Source organism: Staurois parvus, unplaced genomic scaffold (assembly GCF_062004578.1).
Source record: "Staurois parvus isolate SC_StPar_1 unplaced genomic scaffold, SC_StPar_1.0 ptg000013l, whole genome shotgun sequence".
Taxonomy (NCBI): Eukaryota; Metazoa; Chordata; class Amphibia; order Anura; family Ranidae; genus Staurois; species Staurois parvus.
The window spans coordinates 10,712,020-10,735,230 of NW_028317809.1; the positions used below are offsets into that span (position 1 = coordinate 10,712,020).

At 39.1% G+C, this 23,211-nt stretch overlaps 1 protein-coding gene across 1 annotated transcript in view; it reads right to left on the reverse strand.

Annotated features, from left to right (window-relative positions):
* The window catches only part of LOC149473602 (fibrillin-2-like), a 238,911-nt gene that overhangs the window by 27,222 nt on the left and 188,478 nt on the right, over positions 1-23,211 (reverse strand). Inside the window, exons 17-31 of the mRNA XM_089675603.1 lie at positions 23,058-23,111; positions 21,516-21,641; positions 20,452-20,577; positions 19,923-20,042; positions 15,569-15,706; positions 15,421-15,471; positions 15,114-15,239; positions 14,178-14,405; positions 12,995-13,120; positions 12,763-12,891; positions 12,346-12,471; positions 12,108-12,233; positions 10,383-10,505; positions 2,781-2,906; positions 2,513-2,638 (exon numbers count right to left, since the gene is read on the reverse strand). Coding sequence (XP_089531729.1) covers positions 2,513-2,638; positions 2,781-2,906; positions 10,383-10,505; positions 12,108-12,233; positions 12,346-12,471; positions 12,763-12,891; positions 12,995-13,120; positions 14,178-14,405; positions 15,114-15,239; positions 15,421-15,471; positions 15,569-15,706; positions 19,923-20,042; positions 20,452-20,577; positions 21,516-21,641; positions 23,058-23,111 — 1,851 coding nt within the window. The remainder of the gene's footprint in view (positions 1-2,512; positions 2,639-2,780; positions 2,907-10,382; positions 10,506-12,107; positions 12,234-12,345; positions 12,472-12,762; positions 12,892-12,994; positions 13,121-14,177; positions 14,406-15,113; positions 15,240-15,420; positions 15,472-15,568; positions 15,707-19,922; positions 20,043-20,451; positions 20,578-21,515; positions 21,642-23,057; positions 23,112-23,211) is intronic.

The window sequence follows — 23,211 nt, forward strand, 5'->3', positions numbered from 1 at the left end:
AAATAATTAAGAAACAGTTAAGCAGTTCTATATTTTACCTGTAGATAATTTAAACCCAGTATATAACCTCTTAATAATTAAAATATAAAGATCAGCAAGCAATATACAGTACAAGTTTTCCCTACTTTCACCTCCTGTAACACAACTTTCCCCAGTAATCTTTACAGCGAGCAGCTTAAAAGACTCTATTACATTGCCTGTTCAGGGAAAAGCAAGCTGTCAGGCCTGATCACTGTCATGTGGGGGAAACTTAACCCCATGTAGGTTCCAACCCAAACCCCTTTAAGGAACTATATTGTGAATGTCTCAATAAAAGCTGGATACATTATTAAAACTGGATATGTTCAAGTCACTCAGTTTAACCAGCTAATTATTAAAAAGCTAATTATGTGTCTGCTTATGTTTTGCTTATTACTACCTGTTGGCTAAAATTAAATTTCAATAGAGCAAAGCAAAGAAAACTCCCATTGTTTCACATGATCTGAGCTTTTTTGGGGGGTTACTCAGCTGTGGTGTGTGCAGGAGTTGCCACATAGGAAATAAAATTCATGCACATATTCCAGGGTGTTAGAGGCATTTGTACACAGTATTTTTTACAATATTATTTATTATAATTATAATTTGGATACATTTTTCTGAAAATGTACAGGGGTAATGTTATGTGGCATTTGTAAATACAAGCTGTGCTTAGTGAATTTTTTTTTTTTGAGTAAAGGAATTTGAATACATCTTTAAAGCGGAAGTTTAGGTTTTGGAACGTTTACATAGTTGCATTGGTCCAGCTTGGTCCAATGTTAGTAGACATGTGCCAAACCTGTGGGATCCTTGTGGAAGCTAGAAATGATTGTAGTAGGCACCATAACTATAGTGATTGCCGCTAGCTTCCTGGTCCCATTTTGAGTTGCTACCCTGCTTCTCACCTAACACAGAAGATGTGTTTGTGCTCGGCACAGGCACCATTTAGAGAACATTTTCCTCACTGAAAGTGTTCCCTGATTGGAAGAGGTGGAGATCATGACATCACCACCCTGCGTCTCTACCTTGTCCAACCGTGGAACAGTCTGCACTCATTGATAAAATGCAAAGCGTTCTCTGAATTGCGCCTGTGCTGAGCAAGAGACCTTCTGTCTTCACTATGCAGCAAAGCAGCCTTTTGGCACAAGACTTGGAAGCTAATGGTGATCACTGTAGTAGCAGTGTCTACTGCAGTGATTTCCAGCTTTCAGAGGAATTCCTCAAGTATGGAACATACATACTTACACTGATGTAAGTTGAACCAATGTAACTTTTTAAAAATTGCCACACTTAAACTTTAGCTTTAAGAACAACATTTTTTACTAGAGTAAAGCTATTTTAAAAGCTTATTTGCAACATTTTTCCATTCCACAATTTTTTTCATTGATTTGCAATGTGCCTCTGAACTTGATAGCGAACGTGATTGCTTCTTATAACTATTACTAAAGGCAAAACTTTTTTTTTTAACAGAGTGGAGATGGATTAGAATACCTGTCAGGCCTTTATTGCCTTTATTGTGCCTGTTAGGGAGATTCACTATTTGTCCAGTTTACCATTATCATTGAAAGTGAAAGTAAAAGAAAATCTCAAATTTTGGGTTGTACTCAGAACAGTAATAGAGGGGACATTTTAGATTAGTGGACACTAATTCTGGTGACCTGGGGGGGGGGGGGGGGCAAGAGATTCCCTTAAATTGCAGGGTTATAACTCTTCCTTACCCAACATTTAGAAAAAAGTTTTGACTATAGTTCTACTTTAAGAGTCAGTTCCCTAACATACTCCCTTTCCACCTTGCAAATCATAGCCCTCTCCTCATCTGAAAGTACAATTATTGTATGTGATGACCAAGCTCATCCTCCCCCTCATCTTCCTACATAAATGAAGTGTCACTTGAGTGACAGCTCTAAGTCTGCTGAGGTCGTGACATTACTTTTGGAGGTCTACACAGGGGAGACCCTAACAGGTAAAAAACATGCTTAAAAAATGTTACATGCACATATCCTCCTATGCGTAGATTGCTGCAATTCTGCCCCCCGATTCCAAATTGTGGCAGAACGTGCAATGCATACATGGGCGCCATGCTTCTTAATGACACCCCAAACGAGATGTGATTCTGCTGTGACTGTAGCGTGGCAATCGCAACAACATGCATCATGCCCAAAAAGGAACATGAGCTTGGTTTAGGTGACAAATGCGCATAAGGTAGCCCATTGAAGTGAATGGGCTTACCTATGCGTGACACATGTTTCCGAGTGTAAATGAAGCTTTAAAAATCTCAAGCAGGAATACTCATTCCCACTGTGCAAGGTCTGAAGGGGCCTCAAAGAAAGTTAAGCCTTTATATCTAAATCTGCTAGAAAAGGTATGATGTTCAAATAAATTAAGATAACACACTGGACATAAAATTCATCTACACATATAAAACTTGTATGTATAAAATATGCATACTCTACAATTTAGAATTTTTAAACAATACACATGAACAATTGCCTTTTACCTGTGCATCCTGTGGTGCCCTTCTTAACAAAGTAACCCAGCTGACAGTGACAGATGAAGGAACCTTTAGTGTTCTCACACTCTCCATGCAAGCAGATGTTGGGGTTCAGGTCACATTCATTAACATCTATAAAGAGGGAAAAACGGTAGGGATGATTAATACTAAGATCTACAAATAAAGCTTCCCCTGAGCTATTCTTCAGAGTCATTAAACCATACAGAAACAGGAAGCAAAAAGCAGCTATAGACAAGAGTGAAAATCTTCTTACCTACACACGTCTTCATGTCTAGAGAAGCCATGAAGCCATCAAAGCACAAGCAGCGATACTCTCCTGGGATATTGGTACATTGCCCTCCATCACAGATATCTGGGTTGTCCTCACATTCATCAATATCTAAAAAATGCAAATAGGCAAACTGATTAAAACACATTCCTAACAAAGATAGAGCATAAAAAATATAAGGGCAGGCTTGTAGGGGGAGGAGCCTGGTCATGGCGGCTGTGGGGAGTGAGCGGTGCTAGCCTTCGACTAGGTACCGCTCCCCGACCTCCCTGGTGACCCTAAGGAGCCGACTCACCGGAGTCTGGAGGGCCGAGAAGTGCAGTCCTGAGAGCCGGAGATGGGAGGCAGACGCGGGTCGCAGCGACGGACCAGCCTCTCCGGTCCTTGGTGAGAGGAAGGACCCGGACGGCTGGAGAGCGGAGTGACGTGGCGGGGGTGTGTGACCGGCCGCGGAGGCTCTCTGGGAGAGGAGAAAGCCGGCCGGCCGCCTGAACTGACGGCGAGACGCCGGCTGCAGTCGCTGGCTCTCTGCTGCCCTCAACCCCCCCGGCTGATTACTGTTCATGGTCCCCGGCTGCTGTGTGCAACCCCCGGTCTATTGCTGCCTGGGGCCCCCGGCCAGCTGACTCTACGATTCTGGGTCAGGGAGCCCGGGAGCGCCAGGAGACCCACCCTGCATCCCTGGGACGAAGCCCAGAGGCAAAAGGAAAAAAAATAAAAGGGAAAGAAACCGAGGTGCAGAGTTGGAGGCCCGGAGGAATCCCCCCCCCAGGACAGAGCTGTTGTGGAGACCTTCCGACCAAACTTGGAGTCACCATCTGGGGAAGAGAAGGGTGAGTGAGACCTGCTGGGGGCCTATTCTATTGTATTGTGTAGTGGATTCTTGAGTGACAGTGGGGAACAAGGGGCTAAGGAGAAGAGGAGAGGATTCCCTGAGTTTAGAAGAGAAGAGATCCATGTCCCCCTAGGAGAGCACAAGTAAACTCAGTAAACCTGTCTGGATTACAAACCAAAGAGGAGAGATATAACCCCATCTAGAGAATATAGAAGACAAAAGATTTTATTGAGGATATGAAGAATAAAGGTCCTAAGGGAGCAGGGCTAAAAGGGTCTCAATCAGGCACGATAAAGAAATTTACATCACATGGAAACATTACGCCAGAAAGGGCCCAAGGCGCAAGCGCCAAAGGGGAAATGGACATTAGCTCAGGAAACAGCCCGAGACTATCAATGGGTATGAACAGCAGTTGTAGCCAACAAATAGCGGATGGCCTGGGTCAAAAAGAACTTGATGGTGAACTACAAATACCGAATAAGAAGGAGATGATAGAAATGTTCCAAAGTTTGGAGAAAACGATAAAACATGAAATGACAGTAATTCGGAACGATTTAGGGCATCTGCTAACGAGAATGGAAGAAACAGAGGAGAAAGTCAAAACCCAGGCCCAAACCATAGATAAGCTAAGGAAAAAAATAACCCATTTGGAGAAAACCCAGAAAAAACTGTTCTACAGGATGGAAATTCGAGAAAATAAAGAAAGAAGGTCTAACCTTAGGGTGAGAGGAATTCCAGAGGCAGCAAAAGGGGAAACATTACATGAACTAGTTAAAAAAATCTTAAACTCCATAAGAGACAGACCTGAAATAGAAGTGATTGAACTGGATGGAGTTTTCAGAATAGGAAAGTTCAAACAAGATACTGAGAGGGAAAGACCGAGGGATATAGTTGTACAGTTCCAGAACTTTGGGGTCAAAAATTAGATTTGGAAGAAGATCAAGGGAAGAACGTTAATCAAATATGGAGATTTGACTGTTCAAATTTTTGCGGATTTAACACCAGAGACTCTGTGGAGAAGGAGATCCCTGAGACCCCTGTTAGAGCAAATGAGAAAACAGAACGTGCAATATAGATGGGGCACTTCAGCATCTTTAATTGGCTGGAAGAGTGGGGTGACAGCATACCTGAGATTCCCGGAGGAACTGAGAGATTTTTGTGATAGACTGGGCCTGCAAAGAATGGAGATAACTGGGTGGGAAGAAGAAGAAGAAAAAGGAGACTCGGATGATGCGGGAGGGGAGGATTGGCGGCAGGTCGGGGGGAAGGGGAGAGAGGCTCAGGGATTGGGGAGAGGGGGGAGGGAGAAGTGAACAGGAGAAAATACTTTTTTTTTTTTTTTTTTTTTTTTTTTTCTCTCTTCTCTCTCTCTTGTTCCCTTGCCCCCCCTAGTAATCCCCCTTTTTTGAGGTGGAAGTCCCTCTGGAGGATCCGGTTGAGTTGGGGAGAGAAGGGGGTACTGGGGAGGTCGGAGGAAAGGTGAGCCGTCCATGGGCGGAGTCTACGCCCAATATTTTAAATCAACTGTGGAAACAGTTCCACAAATGATTTGTAGGCAGTTTATAAGCCTAAAAATGGGTAGGGGAAAAGTAAGAGAGGGGGGGCGGGGGTGGGGGGGGGGAGGGGGGGGAGGGGGAGTGGGGCTAATATTCTGCAAATCATTCGGTCCTAATAGGAGGAGGCGAACTAGAAGAGAGATAAAAAAAAACCAAGAAGGATGGAAGAAATACAGTTTATAACATATAATGTGAATGGGTTGAACTGCCCTGGGAAAAGATTTAAGTTGTTTAAAGAGTTACATCACAGGGCAACGTCAGTGGTATTTTTGCAGGAGACACATTTTGAGATAGAATCTAATGTGAAATTAAAATCTAAATATTATCCTACATGGTATTACGCTGACTCTCCAATTAAAAGAGCAAAGGGGGTGGCAATAGGATTGGCAAAAAATATGAGATTTGAGTTGGAAGATAGAAGGACTGACCCGGAAGGGAGATTCCTGTTTTTGAAAGGTAAATTACAGGGAATTGAATGCACACTAGCCAATATATATTGCCCCAACAAGAAACCTGAGATCTTTCTGAAGGGTTTGCTAAAAAAATTGATAGATTTTAAAAAAGGGCGTTTGATAATAGCAGGAGATTTGAATCTCTGTATGGACCCACAAATGGATGCAACCTCCCTTGTGCGGAGAGAAGGGGGTAGGTCTCTGAGAGCTTTGAGGAAGGCGATCCACGAGTACCAACTGGTGGACACCTGGAGAATAATGCATATGAAGGACAGAGACTATACCTTCTTCTCTAATGCACATGAGATATACTCGAGATTGGATTACATTCTAATAGATCATCAACTCATTGAAATGCTGGTTAAAATAGAAATAGAGATAAGAACTTTTTCGGACCACGCCCCAGTCGTAATGAAAATAGGATGGGGAAAAAGGTGGACGGGAGGTTTAGGATGGAGGTTGAATGAGGCTCTTCTCTTGGATGAGGATATTGTGCAGAAGATCAGAGAAGAGATTAAGGTATATTTCCGGGAGAATGAAACAGAGGAAGTATCGACAGCTACAGTATGGGAAAGTCATAAGGTATATATAAGAGGAATCCTGATTGCGATGGGAGCAAGGAAGAAAAAAGAAAGAACAGAGAGGGTTAGTGGACTCTTAAAGGAAATCCTGGAATTGGAGCAGATACACAAGAAAAAAATAACAATAGAAACAAGACAGAAGTTAAGGGATAAAAAAGATGAATTAGAGAGACTGATGGAAGAGGAGAGGAGAAGAGTATATAATAAAGTATTAAGTGAAAGATATAGATGGGGTGATAGACCAGGAAAATACTTAATGAGAGCCCTGAATAAGAAGAAGAACAGGAATTATATAGAAAAGATAAAAAGCCCTAAGGGGGAGATGGTCCACTCAACTAAAGAAATTATTAAAGTATTCACGGAGTATTATAGAAAGTTGTATAATATCAGTCACCAAGGATCACCAAAAGAAATGCGGGAAGGTATCAATGAAAAAAGGAGGACATATTTAAAAAATGCGGGATTGCCAAAGCTTAGCGAAACACAACTGAACTCCTTGGATGCAGAAATCTCTCAGGAAGAAATAGAAGCAGCAATAAGAAGTACAGGGGGAGGGAAAAGCCCAGGCCCGGATGGTTATACAGTTAAGTACTATAAAAAATTTAGTGAAGTACTGTTACCAAAGTTAAAGAAATACATGAATGACTTGGGAGGTGGGATGGAGGGGAGGAGGGAATCCCTTCAGGCCCATGTAGTTCTCATCCATAAGGAGGGAAAAGATCCCTCTCAGTGCTCTAGCTACAGACCAATTTCATTATTAAACACTGATACTAAGTTGTACGCAAAGGTCCTAGCAAACAGGCTGAAAGATCTAATGCCCGAATGGATTCATGGAGACCAGGTGGGCTTTGTTCAGGGGAGAGAGGGTAGAGATAATGGCTTGAGAACTCTGATGCTTATCCAGAAAAGTAAAAAAGGGAAAGCCCCGGTAGTGCTTTTGTCAATTGATGCCGAAAAGGCGTTTGATAGAGTGGACTGGGGCTTTATGATGGATAACTTGGAAGTGTTGGGGATCGGAGAGAGAATGCGCGAATGGATAGGTAAACTATATAAGGAGCCCACTGCAATCATCACGGTAAACGGGGAAAGATCGGAATCCATTGGGATGTCCAATGGAACAAGGCAAGGATGCCCATTGTCCCCCTTGCTGTATGTATTGACATTGGAACCCCTGCTATCAATAATAAGGAATAGTGGAGCGGTAAGGGGAATCCAGATAGAAAATATAGAACATAAAGTAGCGGCCTTTGCGGACGACCTACTGTTTTATGTAGGCAACCCCCGAATAACACTACCAAATATTATGAAGATCCTGAAGGAATACGGTGAATTATCTAATCTAAAAATTAACCCAACAAAAACTGAGATTTTGAACATTAATATACCAAAGAGCGAAAAAGAAAAGCTACAAAAAGAATTCCCCTTTATTTGGAGAGAAAACGATATAAAATACCTAGGAATAAAACTTGCTACCTCATATAAAAAACTGTATAGATTAAATTATATCTCTCTGATAAATGAGATTAAGGACGAACTAAAAAGATTAGAAGGAGGAAATCCATCATGGTTAGGACGTATGAACCTAATTAAAATGGTAATTATACCTAAAATACTCTATAGATTTCAAATGATCCCGATCAAACTCCCAGAGGCGTTTTTTAAGATAATGAGAAAAATGTTAACAAGATTTATATGGAGGAATAAAAAACCAAGAGTATCATATGAAACACTAAGTAGGACTAAAGAGAAAGGGGGGATGGGACTACCTGATGTCAAGAGATATTACAAAGCAGTAATGTTAGCAAGAATTTATGACTGGACTTTTAATCACAAGAGGAAAATTTGGGTAAAAATGGAAAATGATCTGAGTGGAATTAATTTGAGTAAGATGATATGGGTTCCAGCACATTATAGAGGAATTAAAGAGGACACAAGCACTTACACCTTAACTGTCTTAAGGATATGGGATAACTTACATAAACACATGAAATGGGAATTCAACTCTATACTAATGCCTCTTGCAAACACGGAGTTTTTCCCCCCAGGAAAAGATGAGATATCAGGGAGATGGTTTAAAAAGGAAGATATCCAATTGAGAGACATATTGATAGAGGGGGAATTGAGAACACTTAAAGAATTAAAAGAGAAGGGAGGAGATATGTTTACTAAAATAGATGAATGGAAATATCATCAATTAAAATGTTTTATAGGAGCTCTCCCAAAACCCTTGAGATTAAAAAAGGAGTGGAATATGTTTGAAAGGTTATTAGAAATACGTAGAGATGGGAAACACGGTGTTACAAAAATGTATAGAATACTTACAGAACTAGACACAGACACAAAGTTAATTTTTATAACAAATTGGGAAAGAGATATGGGGGTGGGGATAGATGAAGAGCAACAGAATAAGATATTTAGATTAGTTCACGAGAATGTTAGTATGAGAGACGTTGAGATTAACTATAAATGTCTGACACGATGGCATATTACACCGAGCACTGAGCACAGGATGAGGGGGGAGAATTCAAAAATGTGTTGGAGAGGATGTGGGGAAGAGGGCACGGTGTTTCACATATGGTGGCAATGTCCAAAAATTCAGGTTTTCTGGAAGACAATAGTCAAATTAATAGAAATAATAACTGGAAATGACATAGGATTAGACCCAACCATGTGTCTCCTACATAGTGTAGAGACAACAGTAAATAAATATAAAGAATCAGGAGTATGGTACTACCTAAGTGCAGCAAAAGGGTTGATCCCCAAATTTTGGTGGAAGACAGAGGTACCAACGGAGGAGGATTGGATCAATAGGGTAAACCAGATTAGCAGAATGGAAAAATCTTATCATATGCAGGAAGACAGGATGAAAATATACTATTCACGATGGGAAAAATGGGAAAAATCGGGATTAAAAGAGAAATATAGAAAACTCTAAACTAGGAAGCTATTCAAAGTTGTAGGGCCTAGAGAGACGGAAGATTTTGCAGAGGGGAGGGAGGGGGGGAAATGGTGGGTTGGGAGGGAAGGGAAATAAAAGAGGTAAATAGAAGGGACAAAGTAGAAATGTACTGATATTTATAAGTATTGTGTCTCTTCTTATGGAAATTTTGTAATAATGTGAAAAACTAATAAATATTTAAATTAAAAAAAAAAAAAAAAAAATATAAGGGCATTTTAGGAGATTTGGAATATGCTGCAGTTATGACAGGTAGCAAAAGCAATAGGTTTTCCTTAAAAATTCAACTCGAGCTAATAGTTTGCAGATCACTTTGTTAAACTCTAAATGACTGTATTTTATATTTTCAAAAATGTATTTTAACCACCACTAGTCATTTAGAATATAATGCTACATTAAAAAATAAAAATATCTTAATACAAACATTCTTTATGTCCCACAGTCTTAAAGTTAGCAGGAATTCCTATAAAAATTTATTCAACTCTAAGAATATTTCTAGATAGTATGCCTGAATGACAGTAATATACTGACAGTGCGGGCATTTAATCCCTGCTTACTGCTATGAGAAAATAGTTTCTGTGGTTTATGGTAGAAGTCAATTGAAAAACCTGTAGAGGTTGTGGGAACCAGCTGTTGAAAACCACAGAACTATATGATTAAAAGTAGTCTTTTCACTTAAATATAGTTAAAGGAATTGTAAGGTGTTTTATACTTATTTTCTGTATACAAGAGTAAAAAAATTAAGCTTTCAAAAATGTGCTGTTCATATTTTTTAGCCAGGTAATTATAAAATATTAAGTGCTACTATTACATACATATTTATATGTTTATTTATTTATTATTTACTTGTTTCCTGTTAGTTCTCTAGATTCCTTTACATATGTTTATCACGTTAATTTTGCTTACAAAAAAGATGTTTTTTACAACGTTACATAGCTTAAAATTACAAACCCAACAGATATAGTTAAAGCAGGGATTCCTCCTCTCTGCTCTGTACAGCTCTGTAAAGACTATTGGAGAGAGCAGTCTGACAGCAAACCACCTCAATGATGTAGAAAACCATTAATAACCTGTAACACCAGTATCAGGAGTACAACCTGTATTAAATATTAATTTATAAAATAAAGATTTTATCTAAAAAGTAAAGAAATGATAACAGTAGAACAGAAGAGAAACAGTAAAAGAATATACATGTGCAATGCTTTACCTGCACAGGATCTCATGTCTGGCATCAGTGCATAGCCCTCACTACAGCTGCACTCATAGCTGCCCTCTGAATTGGTACATTGTGTGTCACATCCTCCATTCATGATTGAACACTCATCGATGTCTGAAATAAAAGATGCAAACTTGTTTTAGTATACAAACATGTGCTGAAAATAATCACACTATACTTCCCCCCCACAAAAAAAGTGTTCCAAAGTTGAAGGTGGAGGAGCAGAAAAGTGGAACTTCCCGTTAGGGAAGAAGTTCCTCTTTAATGAAAAAGCAAGAGTTTTAGAAGAGATAATACTTTGGGCATTTTCCTATTTCCCCCAAATAAAAATTCCCAATAAAAAAGATAATAATAAATAAGAACAACAATTCCTGAATAAAAGTAAAAAGAAAAATTATATTTCTTAAAATGTTTTAATAATAATAATACTTTCCAAATAAAAAATCATAAAAAAGTGTCAACCAAAAATCACTATTTAGGAAACTTGATTTCATGTAAATTTAAGCCAAAGGGACTGGTGCAGGTAGGAGATCTGACTATGCCGACTGTAAATGAACAGAATGTAATAGTGCAAGAGAGATTATGGCTTGCATGGGGATTCAGTAGTAAGAAATATTTACAATCAGTAAGGAAAAAAGGACCCAATGTGAAAAAGCAAAAGGAAAAATGTATTAAGAAATCAAGCATACTCCACTCTATTTTATGCAAGTGTTGTTCTTGAGATGCATTGTACAGCTACTATTATTCACGTACATTCTAAGGCAGGCCATACATGAAATATTTTTTCGTTCAACTAACGAGCTGAACAAAAGAAATATGCAGATTCCTCCATCCACACATTTGAGGTAGATGGGGAATCACTCCTGCAGCGCTATTGTGTTCTGCTCGCTGGAAGAATACAATGATCAATGTTGCCAGCTGTACCTGATGGCACTGATCATTCATGAAAAATCCAACAGGCTGGTTAAACACAAGTTGATCGATAGATTGACTTGTGTAAAATCAGCTAGCCCATACATGGATCGAAATTCAGCTGGTCCCTGCTGAACCAGCGGAATCTTGATCCATGTATGGCTGGCCAAATGCAACAGCATAATCCAACTTCGCCTCGTGGGAGAACTGTATCTGATCATGACAACAGTAGCCTGGGGCTGTGACTGCGGTTTGGATTCAATACTCTAAGTCTGTTTTTGGCAACAGAATTCAAGCAAAAGACACCAGCTGGCTCCATCCCAGGTTCCCTCAGGGCTGCAAAGTCCTGGTATCCTCACCCTTCCTCTCAAGACTATACATTGCATAATGCCAAATAAAGAGCTGAAAGTTCAACTGTACTAAACACCCTTTAAAGTTGTTGAGAGGTAAGAAAAAAAAACATGGTACTAGACCACTACTTATTTGAATCAGCTGCTGAATTATCACCAAAATGTAATTTGCCCCATATAGACACTTGTTATAGACTTGTGATATAAATTGCCTAAAATGATTGGTAAATTACCATATCATGAACAAGAGGATAACATTATTTATATGTTAAACAAAGTGTGCTCTGTCCTTCTTCCCAAATCCAGAAAGAGTCAATTCCCTTTGCTCATACACATTTCTATATCTTCCCAAAGGGTAAATTAACTAACTGGAACAAGAATGATATATGATTTTTCTATTATAATATACTGTACATATTTCATAAAGACACGTTTTCATTAGCAAGCTACTCACCCATACAACCCTGTCGGTCAGGTGTTGATTGGAAGCCAGAATCGCAAGAACATTGGTATGTTCCAATCAAGTTCACACAACGTCCATTTTTGCACAGGTTATCACTCAAGGAACATTCATTTATATCTAGGGAAAGATTATATATTAGTGCACATATGGCTTTGTTCTCTGACACAATCAGACTTGCCTTTTCTCAAAGCAAACTGTGATGATAAAATTAGAAAAATAAATGTCATACCCACACAGGCGTTGCCTTCTGTGCTGAGCTCATGACCAGGTGGACAAATACATTCAAAGCTGCCTTCAGTGTTAATACATGATCCTCCTCTGCACAGTAGTGGGTCTCTCTCACACTCGTCAATGTCTAAAAAAGAACAGAAACTGTATTAAAGGCACAAAATAATATCTAAACATATTATAGGCTATAATTATTTCTGTTTTATTCAATAAGGTTTTAACATGTAAAACACTAGCACACACCAACCAGTTATTCTCATCTTATCTCATTTGTTGATTATTTTTTTGTCTAAAGGGCCACTTTTTAGACACATGACTCAAAAAACAGTGAACGCGTTCTGAAAACTTTGAAGGAAAATTGTTGGGTCTTATTTAGGTTAAGGTGCTCAGAAAGACAAAGCATTAAATTAATACTCACCCATGCAATTTTTCATCATCATGAAGCCACTCTCATAACCATCAAAGCATTCGCATTCAAAGCTTCCCGGTGTGTTCACACATGTTCCATGTCCACATAGGTCAGGAGAAATTCGGCATTCATCTATGTCTGTAAACAAAAGAGGAATAAGGCAATTACACCAGCTGTCCTTAATTCTGTAACTTAATTCTACAGAATGTTATTGATTTTGCTACTTATTTTGTGCACTTACCCGTACAATTCCTCTCTTCGGCATCCAAAGCAAAACCACTGTCACAGATACACCTGAAGCTTCCAATGCTGTTACGACATGTTCCATGAGTGCAAAGGCTGCTGAATACCTTACACTCATTCACATCTGTTAAGATAAAACGGTACTGGGTAAGAAAGTAGTACTGGATACAGCTACAAGTGTACAAGTATGCTAAATGTTGTATTTAATTTGTCGCTTTACTGATTTATTTAAAACTGTATTTTTTTGATACATGTGCAAAATTTGTTGTGATTTTCTTAGCTGACTGTGGTAGCCTCACATAGAGGGGATAATCCATTTTTATATATGGTAGTATACCCAGATGCTCCAGCATATTTTTTTATAGAGGAGCATTGAGCCAATATCTGTTGCATTTCTTGATTTGTGCTAATACCACATTAATTTGTTCCAAAGCTCTAGGTCAGTGGTTAAGGTTCAAGAGATGATCAGAGTTAAAGATGTGTAAGATTGACTCAAGGGAAAGATATATATGGTTATAGCTAATAGTCTCACGTTATACATTTACAATCTGACCCATGATCTTATAACTTACTTGATCAAAAGAGCTTGGACAACAAAGGCCTGACTAATTTAATGTAGGATCTCTTTTCTTATTAGGTGATCTGCCATAAATTAAACATACTACAAATAAAGCTCATTCACAGTCCAGTTTTTTTATGGCACTTAAAGTATGTTAATTAAGAATCAGTACAACATGAATCTATATGTATTGGCATTGGTATCAAAAAGGTGCAGTAACAGGGCCAAAATACAGCTTGGGAAGGCTAATGTGAGTACTGCTATTTTACTGAAAAAGGGGTATGTTATCCTACAGCCCATCCCTATATTGCTCTCAAACCTAACCTCTCAAACCTAAAGTGATAATAAAAGTTCAATTGAAAAAAAAACCTGGTTTTGCACAAAATTGCCAATACTTTTTTTTTCTAGGAAAATGAATAATGAACCAGATGTCAATAAATTCCAATGACATTAGGATCAGATCCAAAAGGTATAAGGAATGCATTATTTACCATAACAATAACTGCCTTCAGCTCTTGCTAGTTCTCAGTAATAATTGTTATGGCAAATAACAAATGTTATAGGTTACTTTATTGACCATATTTTCTTTCCAAAGAAATGAAAATGGAAAAATAATCATTACCTTTGTAGAATGGACGACCAGAAAGAACATCTCCTCTATTAGCAAAGCCAGGTCCTCTTGGACAGATGTTTTTAAATTCCTCGCTTCCAGGTTTAGGACATTCCTCACACTCAACACCCCAGGCAGCACCCACAGAGCAGCAGCACATATCCATCCTGTATTTACCAGGTAAAGGAGCTGCACACTCATCCTCATCCCATTTCATGTAGCACTGCTCAGCACGTACATCTGCATAAGAAAAAGGCCATACAGTCACAATTATGCACGGGACAGCTAACAGTCAAAAACAGCAATATCTATCTATCTATCTATCTATCTATCTATCTATCTATCTATCTATCTATCTTTCTATCTATCTATCTATCTATCAGGACCCTGCACTAAGCTGGCCATATACGGAATTAATTTTGGCAGTATCTTAATGAATTGGATGAATTTTGACCTGTGGGTGGCCCTGCTGGCACCACCCTGCTCAACAAACCCTGCTTCCATCTGCAGATTGAAGGAATCAGGTGCAAAATTGTCAGCTGAACAGTCAATGGTCCAACAGTCAGCTTCAGGCATTGTTCGGGTATTGTCAGATGTCAGAATACAATAGTCAACAGTTTAGCGTAGATGGAGAAATCCCTTGTTTAGCCTGCAGGCGAATATGGCCAGTTTTAAGTTAGGGTGTCCAAAATATAGTGTTTGCAGCTAGGTTGTTTTTTGGGTACCTTGTATCCTTAACCCTATCTCAATAAAATATCTATCTATCTATCTATCTATTTATTCAGATGATGGCTACATGTCTGACCTCCTACAAATATTTCTGGTCTACTCTAGAAGCAGTTTGCCTACCTAAAAATACAAATGAATGAACACAATTTTATAATAGAAAATGAATCAAATCAATGAATTGTAGCATTGTCATATTGTTACATTTGCTTTTCTTCTTACCAACACAAGTTCTCCCTGAGCTATCCAAGGTCAGCCCTTCAGGACACTCGCATTTAAAGGAACCGGCAGTATTCACACAGCGCCCATTGGGACAAACACCAGGGAAGACTTCGCATTCATTAACATCTTAAAAATAACAATAATAAGTGTATTACTAACACCTCAACTAACAGCAGAAAATGATAATGACATAACAATCGCAGTCTATCTTCAAAAGAAAGTTGTTTTTTTAAAAGAATGATACTCTTTTTGACACAGATGTAAATCTGAAAAAATATCACTTTTTTTTTTTTATTTCTAGATTTACCTTCACAAGCAACCCCCTTCTTCCTGGAATATCCTCTTGGACAAGCAGGGTCTACAAAAAAAACACAATTTATTCATTCTAGATGGGATAATACTGAGAGGTATACAGTATACCAGAATTTATTCAGTTGCAAATGTTTGGGGCTTACCAATCTCACAGCGCTCACAAGGGCTTCCCCAGGCAGCTCCTAGAGTTGCACAACATTCAGACTTGAGAGTAGCTCCGTTGATGTTCACCTCACATCGACCATCTTGAATGTTTAACCAACAAGTTCCCTTCATGCTATCTGTATGTTAAAGAGAAGTACACAGCATTTGTTTAAAAAAGGTATAAATTAATGAGAAAGTAAATTACGATAGTTGTAAACTAGCTCTAAAAGTATTAAAATACAAGATTTCAGAACACTTTGTTTCTTCTTCAGGCATGATGACAGATTTGATAACATGCACAAAGTATGAATCTAATGGTCCAAAAAGCTTGCATTTTCATTTTTAACAAGCCACAAAAAGTTAATGACAATGCTTTTTGTTTTCTCTAGCTGCATATTTAATTCTGTTTGATATTTTTTTGTGTTTATCTGTAAGAAGAAGTCACGGCAAACCTTGCATCAAACTGTAAGGTCCGCTTATCTTGCAGAACCATAGCCTCCCACGTATAAAAGCAAAATGCATGGTCATTATTACATACCTATTTAAAAAATTGCAGAAACGAATTTATAACCTGATTTCCAGGTACTTTCTGCAGGTGAGAGTGATGTCATTGAGCCTTCTCCCTGCAATTTGGGAAAGTTGAGGATCCCAAATCTCAGGAGGGCAGAGTAGTAGATCATCTTCTTGCAAAATGTGTTTAGCAATGTTTCTGGGATCCTGGAAGAAGGCCAATTACCCTCGCTTACAGGAAATGCCTGGACCATTTGGTGGGTAAACTTTTACTTCTTTCTTTCTTTTTCTTTTTTATTTAACTATTTTTTTTCTACAGATTTGTGTGTTTACAAAATAAATTAACCTTGCTTTTTGCCATAAAGTCCTTTTTAAACCATCCTAATACTATTTCAATGTTTCTAATACAATGGCCTGATTCTAGTGTGTCATACAGGCTGGACTGATGTAAACTGAGTTTGTTTCTAAGATACTTATCAAGAGCCCCTTCAGCACTACCATGCTGCTTTATGGTGGCTTACTTACACTGGTTCAAGATAGTTCTCCATTGTGAAGTTGGTCCTTCTATTTTAAGATTAAGTATACCATTTGCTGTTTACTGAATGTACCTGAATTTCCCACCTGAGAGGTAGTGGCTTCACCTTGGGCTACTCATTTGCACCTCTATGGGCAACATGCACATGCACATGCTATGAAATCCAGTCTACCCTACTGATTGATATTACTCTATTAAAGATTAGGAGTGGGTTCCGGTGTACTGATTCTGTCACATGTGCTCCTAAAGAAGGATTCCCAAAACATGCGGAGTCCACATGTGGATTGTAATTGGAATCTGTGAATGTTGTGAACCCCTATGTAAAGAGTAATATTTAATGTTGTATAATAGGTTTTTTAATGGTACATAATACGATACTCAGTTTATCTTCTATATGTCCACACAAAGTCCATGACTACATATTTTGTTCATAGTTGTACATGATTCTACAGTGTTTCTGAAAAGAACAGCTGATTATGAATTTTAGTAATTACTGCAGAATTGCAACTTTGTCTCCTTACTTATGAGTCATTGTGCAGGGGGTAAGCAGTAAATAGTATGACCACTCTTTGAAAACCAGGCTCAGTCTTGTTTTGCAAAGCTGTCAAAGAGTCCTTACTGTGTGTTCAGGAATTTTTGCACCTCTCTAAGAAAAACATGTCTAAGCTCCCAAAAGGACTGGCAGTAAATCTACTTCACACACCACCCTCTTGACATTCCCATAAAGGTTTTGTAAAATCTTGTATGTGGTCCATGGTCCGCTTGGTGTTTTTTTAAATGACTTCTGAAGCTGTTTAGCAGTGTGAATGTAGGCATTGTCACCCTGGAATAAAGAGTGCATTAAGGAAAATTTGAATGTTTGTTGAATGTTTTCACCAAAAGTACATGTGGTTTTGCACAATTGTCTCGAGCCTTAAGCCGACCATAGACAGGTTGCAGAAAAGAAAATTGCTCGATTCCCCCATCAACACAGTCAGTGTTGATGTGGGAATCCCTCCTGCAGAGCCATTTTGTTCTAGTGGTGTGGGAGCTTTAGCTATTACATATAATCCTAGATACAGGTGGTTCCATCATTAGTAGCCATACCTTAAAGGATCAGATCACCACTACCAAACACTGTCTGGTAAGAGGTGCCTGTAGATAAAAACAAACTATGCTACTTTGGCTAAAGTTAGATAATGCCCTTGCTATAGGTGTAGGCCATTTACGTACCTCCCGAAGCTTAACCAAAAATCTCCCAGAGATGACATCCTCCTTTCCTGCCTTGTTTCTAGAACATTGCTAGGACACTCTCAGCCAGTACTGCTCACCCCCATCATCAAGAGAGCAAGCTCTCATACCCACCACATGTGTATGGCCCAATATCTGCTCCATCACAGCATCACTGAGCTCAGAACTACTGCAACTTTTGGAAGTACATAAATGGCCTACACCTGTAGCAAGGTAGCATGGGCATTAATTACCTTTGATCAAAGCTACACAGTTTGTCTTTATCTATAGGCGCACCTTACCTGCATAGGCAGTTTTTTGTTAAAGGTGAACTGACCCTTTAAATAAGGCTTTGTGACATGCATGACATACAGATTTCATTCTTAGGTTATTTTGAGAGTTCATTTAAATACCAAATACAAGAGAACACTGCTGTTCAGACTAGAGGATTTTTAATTAAAAAGATGAATTAAACCTTTAAAACTAAAATTTCCAGCAGGAAGGATCTTTTAGTAGAAGATAATTTCAGTCTCTTCTGCTAAAAAAAACCTGTCACTTCTCCATGCTGTAAAATTCAGAGTTACATCATCTGTGACTGTCTAATGGGCTGAGCAACACAACAGCGCACCCAGAAGTACAGCAAGAATACATAGCACCACCAGGGACCAGGGACAGAGTGGATGCGGGCAGGTCAGATTTCACATTACTGGTTGAGAACACAACCAGAGGTGTCACAATATCAAAGTACACTGTGTATAGTATGACAAATGCTGAGCACCCCTTTAATTTAATTCCACTTCAAGCTGGTTTGATATCTTACTTCTCAACCAACTGCTGTCAGAGTTACAGGGGATACAGGAATAGCAATTCTCCTGTACCCTCCCAGTTATCTGTAGGATACCAGCTTTATTGTCTAGCATGACATGCTTAATGTGATTCTAAAGGTTAAGTTTTCTTTTTTTTTTTGTAAAATAGCAAACATGTCTATACTTACCTGTTGTGTGCAGTTGTCTTGCACAGAGCAGCCTGGATCCTCCTCTTCTTGGGTCCTCCGCAGGCTCTCCTGGCCCCTCCCTTCTGTTGGGTGCCCCCACAGCAAGCAGCTTGCTATGGGGGCACCCACTGCTCTGAGTGTCCATTCACACATGGAGCCATGGCTTGGCACTGCCCCCTATCTCTCCTCATTGGCTGATTGGCTGTGATTGACAGCAGCAGGAGCCAATGGGGAGGCAGAGACCTGGGCAAGCTGTAACTGTCGTTCCCATCGCTGCATAGCGATGAGGCTCAGGTAAGTATTGAGGGGGCAGGGGAGCTGCTGCACACAGAAGGTTTCTTACCTTCATGCATAGAATTCATGGTAAAAAACCTTGAGCTTTACAATCGCTTTAAGTTAATATTTATAGTGAACATCTACTGTCCTCCAAACCACCCAGTCTAGCCTGGATCTCAACTTGGCAAGTTGTTTTTGGCTTCTCTAGCAATAACGCTTAAAATATCACCACTGTAATTTTTGTTAAGCACTGTGTAATATAGACAATTGGCATTACAGCTGCACATCAGTGCTCCGGACCGATTTCCTAATAATGATCATTGTGGACCATTCCTGCGCAATGTGCTTTTGTTCTTCTTCCAGTTTCAGCATTTCAACCATCTTGACTGGCTAGGCTGGGTCATTAAACCCCCATGCATGTGCACTAGGGTTAATTTATTCTGGTACCAAGTAGATGCCAGGATTATACACTGCTGCACGTGTGTGGCTTAGTGTGTATTCACAAAAAACTTTTTTGACAGAGTCTCTTCCTTTTGTCATAAAAACTTACTCGCAAGCAATGTTCTTTAAAACTTGAATTTAGCTCCACTAGATTGTAATATTACAGACTAGATTGTAATATTACATTACAATAACTTAGAATAAGGAACAATCAAGAAAAACGGCTACAACGGTGAATGGAGACACTTGTGTATTATGATGGAAAAAGAAAAAGTGAGCCAACATTCAGAAAAAATCTTATATACAACTGCAGCAAATCTGTCATCTATTTCCATAAAAACTTCCACACTGACCTCTAGGAAACCAGAAGAATTTTAATAACACTCACCCACACAAATAGTCCCAGTAGGATCCAGTTTGCTTCCGAATGAACACTCGCACACAAAAGAGCCAGCATTGTTCCTGCAGACCCCATTAACGCAGGGGTTGGATGCACATTCATTGACATCTGAAAGTTGGAACAAAATATTTCAGTACAGGCAACAGCTTTAAGACACACCAGCTGAAATTCTCACAGTAAACCAGCATAAATATGAAAACCACAAATGTCTATGTGATGAAACCTAGCTGTTTCTTCTCATCAACAAAACTGGTGATGAACTGCAAAGCAATCTTGGCTTATAAGAAACACCAGTCCGCATTGGAGCATATTTATTCGCACCTTTGAAGAGCAAGAATTCATGAACTGTATATGTTCAGTATTAGGGCACCATGTAAATAAATTAGTATTGAGTTTTCTTATTATATATCATCAGAGCTCAGGAATATCCCTCTGGGGCTGACACCACCCCAACTGTATTCTACAGTTGATCAGTTCTTTTAAGAGGCAATATGCTACTCCAGTGCTGAATACCCACCTTCACAGGTTTCTGACTCGGGTTTGAAGACGTAACCCTTAGGGCAGGTGCATGTGTAGCTGCCAGGAGTGTTCCTGCACAGGCCGTTGTCACAAAGTAGGCGATTCACAGCACACTCATCAACATCTGTAAAAGCATAACATAGATTTTAATACCACATGAATAAGCATATATAGTCTGTGTGACAGAATGCTACTTAACAGTGAAATCCAATCTAATTGTTCACTTCACGTTAAGGCTCCATGTATGGGACACTTCTGAACGATGGAAACTGACTGCTGGAAAACGTAGGTTACAAAATGTCTGTTTAGCCGCGTTTGAAAAAAGCGTTTATGCGCATTTATGAGCATTTGCGTTTAAAAGTGTTTTTTAAAGATAGCCTCAGGAGACCTTCCCAAATGCGCAGAATGCACCGAATAACAGTAAAAAATTAACTATTTCAGACATTTTGAGAGAAATAGAGAGAGTAGAAGCAGAGAGAGCAGTATTTGTTGAGATTAGCTGTCTTTTTTTTTGTGGTGTTTGGATGTGTTCCAGCTAATTTATGTGCAGAAATTATTGCAGCAGTGTCTAACATATTTTGTTTAATGCGAAACCTCAAAGTATGGTGTACCAGGTCCATTTGAGTACCAGGGAAACGCTTTGCATGCATTTTTCATGATGAAAAAAGGCTCTGGACAGCATCTGAAAATGTAAGAGTTAAAAAAAATTTCAAATGCAAATGCTTATAAACGTGTTTAGCAGCATTTAGCCGCGTTTACAAGTGTTTGGCGTTTGCAATGCTGATAAAATTTACACCTGAACGCACGTTTTCTGCGTTAAAAAAAACGACTGTAAACTCAACTGCCTGTAAACGACGATGTGTACATGGGCACATAGGAAAACATTAGGGAGAGTTCAGGGGCTGCTGAAAAAAACGCTGAACAGCTCCTGAACGTGAGTTTATCAACTGCAGTGTACATGAGCCCTTAGCAGGACAATAGCAAATGTGCACAGCATATAAACAGGCAGATAGAAAAAAAAATATTAAATAATTACATTTTCAACATTAATAACCAACTTACCTACGCAGTTTTTCCCGCTAGCATCTGATTCATAGCCCACATTACATATACAGCGATAGCTGCCACGCAAGTTTTCACAAATGCCATTGGGACAGATTTCAGAGTTCAGGGCACATTCATTAATATCTGAATTAGCAAGCAGAAAAATGTATCATATATCACTGAATATTTTATATTATCTTAACGGTTTTACTGTTCTCACGATTTTTACAGAATCCAAAAAACAATTGATCACACTGGGTTTAAGGATATTACGAAGGGAATGTATAGTGTATTTTCAGTTAGTATATATTATCAGTTATCATTGCTGAGTTAACCCTAAAGTGGTTTTTGATACATCTTTCATATTTACAACACCCGTCAGCTTTACGTTGACACTGTAAGGTGGCGTTATATCCCGCCCGACAATGCCTGCATAGTTCCGGTGCAGACATCGCTTTTCAAAGCATGGAGCTGCTGGTGTTGAACAGCAATCTAGACAAAGTAAGTATACCACCGAACACCAATGCTACAGTCATTTGTTATTTATCTCTCTGACATCAACAATGGGGTCATTTTTGTATTATTTCTCTTCCAGAGTGCTGTTGAGATAAGATATTAGTCAGGTAGGAAGTGCATTTCTTTTAGGCTAGGTTCACATCTGTGCGGTTGGTGCCACTGCAGATCCGTACAAAAATCCATGCAGCCGCACCACCCACACAGAAGAATGTGCACCCGCGGGACGGTGCCATTAATTCTAATGGCACGCCATCAGCACTGGAAATCGCAACCACACTGGGAACCGAGGATTCTGTGCGGGCTGCGGTTTCCAAAGAAGTGCAGGGACTTCTTCCCTGCGTGTCCCGGGGTACAGAAGTCCATTCAAATTAATAGGCTCTCGTGTCCGCGTAAAAGGTGGCCCGCATGGCCACATATATGTGAACTGGGGCTTAATCAGTTGGCTTAATTACAGGGGCTGATTTACTAATAGAAAATAGACTGTTCACTTTGCATTGTTAATGTTCAGTTAGCTCAATGAATAAGGTAAAGCTGTGTTTAGCGTGTTTCATTCATTTGCAGGCAAAAATCATGCTTTTTTTAAATTTCCCCTTACACTTGATTGGGTATTCAAAGTGAACACAGCTACATATTATTTACTTAGCTGAGTGAACATTCACTTTGACTGTCCCCATGTACAGATATAATTAAGGTCCAAATGGTCTCTTTTACATGTATACTTAAAAAAATAACTGAAAAGACTGTTGGGGGGATTTACTAAAATTGGTGCACTCAGAATCTGGTGCAGCTGTGCATGGTAGCCAATTAGCTTCTAACTTCAGTTTTTTCAATTAAGCTTTGACAAAATAACCTGAAAGCTGATTGGTTTCTATGCAGAGCTGCACCAGATTTTGCACTCTCCAGTTTTAGTAAATCTCCCCCTGTATGTTCCCATAAATGAAATTACAACGCGTAATGCACAATAAAAAGTTGGCCTTTGTTACTGTAAGTAAAAAATAAAACTGAAGCAAACATTTTTAACAAGACATATAAACAAACACTCACCTCTACCATCTGCAGTGATTCCAATTCCACTGCTACATAGAGCCTGAAATTCAGCTGCAAAGAAACAGAACATTATAATAAATTAAGATTACATTTTTTTGTTCTAATAAATTGTAATATGTAATTTTGGTGAAATAGGATGAGCAGAGCAGGG